Source organism: Mesocricetus auratus, unplaced genomic scaffold (genome assembly GCF_017639785.1).
Source record: "Mesocricetus auratus isolate SY011 unplaced genomic scaffold, BCM_Maur_2.0 Super-Scaffold_100691, whole genome shotgun sequence".
Classification (NCBI taxonomy): domain Eukaryota; kingdom Metazoa; phylum Chordata; class Mammalia; order Rodentia; family Cricetidae; genus Mesocricetus; species Mesocricetus auratus.
Window position 1 is genome coordinate 9,513,554 of NW_024429267.1, and position 6,014 is coordinate 9,519,567.

A 6,014-nucleotide genomic window follows, 5' to 3' on the forward strand; every position below is an offset into this window, starting at 1 on the left:
GTTTAATTGGCTTCTTTTATGTTATTTATATAAATATAAATCATACTGGGTTTTAAAGTATTAATGATGCATTTTATGTTGTAGTGCTGTTTTTGTTCAGACCAACACTCCATAAATTCACACCGTCCATGGGCAACAGCTAAGGAATGATACAGAATACCCTTCCAAAGTTGAAGCAGATGCCCCTGAATCTTCCAGAATTCATGCCTCAGATGAAGAGACCCACAGAATTACAATGCACTTACAGTTGAGTTAACAAGTTAATTTATCCAGAGGTATCTGGGGAGCAATTCTCTAGTCTGTGCTTAGAAAACGACAGGCGTTTTCTTCCTGTTACGGGTTTATATGTATTGTCAACTTGATAAGCTCTAGATCCACCTTGGAGATGAATCTCCCTGGGTATGTCTTTGAGAGTCTTCTAGATTAGGTAAACTGAGGCAGGAAGACACACCTTAAGTGTGATGGCCCCCATTGCAGGGCTGGGATTCTAGACTTCATACAAAGGAGAAAATGAGCTGAGCACTGGCAGCCACCCTTCTCTGACCCTGCCCACTGGTGCAATGTGACTGGCAGCCACCTTTCTCTGTGTCCTGCCCATCGATGCAATGTGACCAGTAGCTTCAAAGCTCCTGCTGCCATGACTGCTTGCCATGAAGGACTCTACCCTTGAACTGGGAACCAGAATGAATCCTTCCCTTCTTAAGTTGCTTTTGCTGGTTTTTTTGTGTCAACAATGGGGACAGTAGCTAGTGTCCACTACCACCCCACTCACATACACATGCTTAGAGACGCTATGACAAGACAAAATAAGCCACTTACAGAATACTGAGTCTGGTTCCTTCTGCTTGACATGCTGTCTGCAAACCTCCCACACCCTTCAGAAAGTACACCAAGTACAGAAGGCTTGTTAAAATGCCTGGCTCCATATATGTTCTCCATATCCACTTTTGAGTCTCTCCCTGTTTCGGAGACAGTTATGCCACTTTTTAAAATCACTCTGACAAAATACATGAGTAGAACAATTTAAGGGGAGAGGATTTCTTTTGTCTCCCTGCTTCAGAGGTTCTTATCCATCAGCGTGGAAGTTCTGACAGAGCCAAGTTCTCCACCTCATGAAAGACAGAAAGCAGAGAGGAGACAGAACAGGCCTTGGGACAAGATGGGGACCCAGAGGACATACCCCCAGTGACAACTCTCCTATTAGGCCCTGCCTCCTAAAGTTTCTAGAAGCTCTCCAAATTGCGCCAGCAGTTGCGGACCAAGCTGACAAACCACGAGCTAGCTCTTTAGCAGAACACTTCGTAGTCAAACTATAATGGTAGTTGTCCTATTGAGGAGCACCTGGTGTGTTCTAGTTTATTCATCTTGATTTCCATCTTCGAATACTCAGTTTTGAAAGTGCTGAAAGAGTAGGCATAGCGCACATACACACACACACACAGACACAGAGTACCTCCACAAAAAAAAAAAAAAAAAAAAAACACTAGAATTGTGGTGATTTTCCTTGCTGGAAAACTTTGGTCAAGTCCCTTAGCCTCTCAGACCTGCTTTCCTTATATTTGTAAGTCTGACATATAGGAAGGTCTGCGAAGAGGCTGCCTGTGGGCGCCATGTCAGGCCTTGAAGGAGGCAAAAAGAAGCCCCTGAAACAGTTCAAGCAGCAGGCCAAGGAGATGGACGAGGAAGACAAGGCTCTCAAGCAGAAACAAAAAGAGGAGCCGAAGAAACTCGAGGAGCTAAAAGCCAAGGCTGAGGGGAAGGGACCCCTGGCCATAGGTGGAATTAAGAAATACGGCAAAAAGTAAGCTGTTCCTCATATCTGAGATGATGGTGACCCTCTTCCATTCCCATTTAAACATCTGGATCCCCTGCCATAACATCTTTGCCACCTACAGCTAGAATGACGTGTTATACTGGAGTATGTTGTACATTGTAATAAACTTTTGTAAAAAACTAATAATAATGGTAAAATGAATAAAAAAGAGATTGACATATGGATGCCTTGCTTGCTGCTTTAATCTGAGAAACCGTTGAAGTGAAGTTGTGTGGAACCTTTGCGTGGCCCCTTGTTCCCAAGAGTGACTGAATAATGGTTATTATTGTTGTCTACCTTCAGGGTAGTCACCCTGCAGAGTGTAGGGAAGCCACAAGACAGGTAACTGGAATATATTTTTAAGTCAGATGGAAACCACTGTGGAAAAAAACAATATTTATTTAGTGAGAATGACGTCATTGTGAAGGAGAGAGAACATCTGATCTTGAAAGCAGTACCATCTAAGACACTAAACAGTAACCAGCGGGACACTGGCAGCTGCTTTCAGTATGAATTGAGTGCTCTTTACAGAGTATGTTGGAGGGTTAGCAGATGGAAGGAAAATTAAAGAGATGGATCATGGATTCACCTCACAGTTAGTGAGGGACACTAATGCCACCAAGCCCATGAGTGTGGCTAATTACCTTGTTCTTATGTACATTACACTGTTTCTCTACACTAGCTCAGTGGTATAAGTTGTCAGAGGGTAATGATCCATCCAGGTGAGACTGTGGGTGCTGAGAATGGAGAAAGGGTTAGCCTCAGCCAGACATTGGGCTGAGTCTTCCCTTTTGCGGGGCTCTTTCCTGACTGGTAGAACCTAGCTGAGGGATACTGAAACAGTTCCTTACATCCTCACAAGCGTCCTATGGGCAGGTGATTTAGATTCCCTTCTGCTGCTGTGCTGAAACACTCTGATCTTAGAGGAGAAAGGGATTTATTTCAGCTTGCAGTTCTAAGTTACACACCTATAATCAAGAGCAGAAAGAAATGAATGCATTTGTGTTCACGCGCTTGCTTGATGTGCTCAAGACTCTACGTCTAGGGAACGGTGCCACTTCAGTGGAATGGGTCTTCCCATATCAGTTCATTAAGACAGTCCCATACAGACAGGACCACAGGCCTATCCCATGTAGATAATCCCTTATTGAGACTCTTGCCAGGAGATTCTAGGTTGTGTCAAATTGACAACTAAAGTCATTAGCGAAGGCATACTGCCATGAACTTCATTGTAGAGATAAGGGGACAGGCAAAAAGATGAAGAACTTATAGTATATAATCCAAAGCTAATGGGAAACCTGGAGTTCAAAGCCAAAATGTCTGGCTCCAGAATCCTTACTCCTTAGAGTGTACCTTATCTCTTCCAACTGGGCCAGTATTGGAGGGAATAAGTTGTTCTTTAACCTCAGCAAGCATCATTATCACAGGACAGGTTTGTGAGCCATTCAGGGGGTCTAGAGAACTTTGACAGTGTGCTTTTTAAACATACTCTGTAGCTGACGCAATGGTCTGGGAACCACACTTTGAAATGTCATCTGTACCAGAGGCATATGATCTTGGAGCTGTAGACATACTGTAGCTGCAGAACTTTTTGATGCATGAAAGATGGTCAAAAAATATCTAATGGGCCAGTGTGGGCAGGCACAAGACATGGGCTCACACTTCAAGACCCCTTGAGGATCCTGAAAATGCAAAGTGGAGTCTAGTTGGTATTTATAAAGGATTCCTAAGAACAGCTGTGGTTTGTACAGCTGTGGTCATCTCCAGGGATTGTGGGAGCAAGGAAATCACTCTGATTACTATACAGGTGTAACCCACTAGCCCATCACAGGAAGTCTGGAAATGGGCAGAGAAGAGCCGGTGGAAGAGAGGGTCAGAACAGCATTGCTTTGTCTTCCTGATGGAGCTTGGGCTGGTGCTACTGAAGGATGGTTTGCATGGAGAGTTCCAGAACTATCACACTTTTCTAGAACTGTTTTCAATGTTATTCTGTTGTTGACCAAGAGAGAGGTTTGCTTCCATTCCCTGTGAGGTGCCCAGAGTGTCCAAAGTTTGTTTGTCCATTTGGTGATACATTGCAATGAAGATGACACAGCAATACAGAGTAGCATGAACATGAAGATGTCCGACACAGCAATACAGAATAGCATGAAGACTTTGCACCATTCTGCTCAGCTACACATTATTGTATAGAGTTGTTCAAGCAGCTCCCTTTCTTTGACTCACTTATGAAGCTTCTTACAAAAACTCATACATTGGAACTGGAGAGATGGTTCCACAGTTAAGGGCATGTACTACTTGGGCAGAAGACCTGAGCTCAGTTCCCAGAACCTGTGCTAGTCAGCTCACAACTTATAACTCTAACTCCAGGGGATCTAATGCCCTCTTCTGTACTCTTCAGGTTACTGTACCCCACACAGACACATTCAAACACTTCATTTAAAATTAAAATAAATCTTTAAAAAAAAACTATGAGCTTAAATGATGATTAAGTTTCTCATTTGGAAAAGAAATGAGGTCTGAATGTTGCTATGGGGTATCTTATATTCAGATTGAGAGGGCTCCATGGTCCTCTGGGGGTACATTCCAGCAGCTGTACCTAACAGGTAATATCAGTACTTGATAGAGCATAACTCTGAGCCCAAAGCTGTTGCTGAAAAGTGCTCAGTTGGGAAGAAACACGTGTGTGGAGGATTTTCTGAACAGGATGTTATTCTGTCTAACATGGTTTGATGGCCAGAGGCAGGCATTCCTGCTTTACCAAATGTATATATATATACTGAGCTGCATTTCTTTCCCTCACTTCCTACTGGCTTCCATTAAGTGATGTTAAAAGGAAAGATGGCATGAAGACCTTGTATTTATTTTAAAATGTTGAAACCCATTGCTCTTTACATATGTAAATAATTTTATTTATATTTATAAAAAAGGTCAAAAATAAAATAACAGACTCTACAATAGTCATGAAAAACATACCATGCTCATATATGTTTTATGGTTGAAAATCAAACATTATAAATAATTTAGCAATCCTTACAACACATTTCTAGGTACCCACCATGCTAGAACTGAGATGTGTCTTCCTTGTCCACATTTTGTTCTGTTGCTATGTAAGTCAAGCATCTGCAAACAATATGAAATACTTCTTTGAAGGTTTTCAGAGTTTACATAAGCATTGTCTAGCTTGAACTACCAACTTGACACAACCTAGGATTGTTTGGGAAGAGAATCTCAATTAAGGGATTCCCTGGATCAAACTGGCTTGTGGGCAGGTCTGTGGGGGACTGTTTTGATTTTTAGGGGGCCAGTCCACTGTGGGACACCCCATTCCCTAGGTAGGTGGCTCTAAACTGTTATCAGAAAGCTAGCTGAATGAATATAAGCTGCCTGCCAGCAAGCAAACAGCATTGCCCATGGTTCCTATCCCACTTCTTTGGCTGTGAAGTGTGTTCCTTGGTAGGTGGTAATGCTGTATGGAATAACAAACAGGCTTGCTTTTGAGCTTCTGCCTTGATTTCCCTCGGTGATAGGCTGTAACCTGGAATTTTGAGCCACATAGGCCCTGTCTCTTCCAAATTTGTTTTGGGCCAGGGTGTCTGTCACAGTAGCAGAAGTGAAGTTCAGTAACTGGCTCCCTACTCCGGAAACTGTTTTTAGAATGGGAAAAGCCTTAGGATTGGGAATGGATGAGCACATGCCATGATATTTTTGTATTTTGGAACTTTTGTATGGCAAAGGATCAGAAGCCTGGGGAAGTCATTAGCAGCTTAAGAATTTAGCGTTTGTCGGTTCCACTCATAAGAATGCTAATTGCATCTACAAAGAAAAGCATAGAAATAATGTGTTTTTAAATTAGATCTCCTAGATGCAATGCAACTGAGAGACACACTGTGCAAAGAATAATACCCGAACACCAAACCTGATGTTGAGCCCTTTGTGCTTCTGCTCCTGCTCCGTTTCCCTCCAACTTCAGCACAACTCTTCAATTTCCCCCAAAGGCAATCACTCTGAACCTTCTGAATTCATTTCCTTGGAGTTGTCGTAGTCACCTTGACCGACCATGTCTAGCCTCAGACAGCCAAGTGATCTCCCAACCTCAGGGAGGAGATGGGAAATGACATACTAATTTCAGTATGAAACAGCATGTTTCACTTTAATTAGAGGCCAGAAAAATATTTGATCCAATAGGGGTAAATGTTTT

General features: G+C 42.6%; 1 protein-coding gene across 1 annotated transcript; it reads left to right on the plus strand.

The window, feature by feature from the left end:
• Window positions 1–1,610: 1,610 nt before the first annotated feature.
• On the plus strand, window positions 1,611–1,881 carry LOC110341896 (translation machinery-associated protein 7-like). The gene has a single exon (XM_040739655.1). It carries the CDS (start codon window positions 1,611–1,613, stop codon window positions 1,803–1,805), a length of 195 nt encoding a protein of 64 aa, XP_040595589.1. The 3' UTR covers window positions 1,806–1,881.
• The last annotated feature ends 4,133 nt before the right edge of the window (window positions 1,882–6,014 follow it).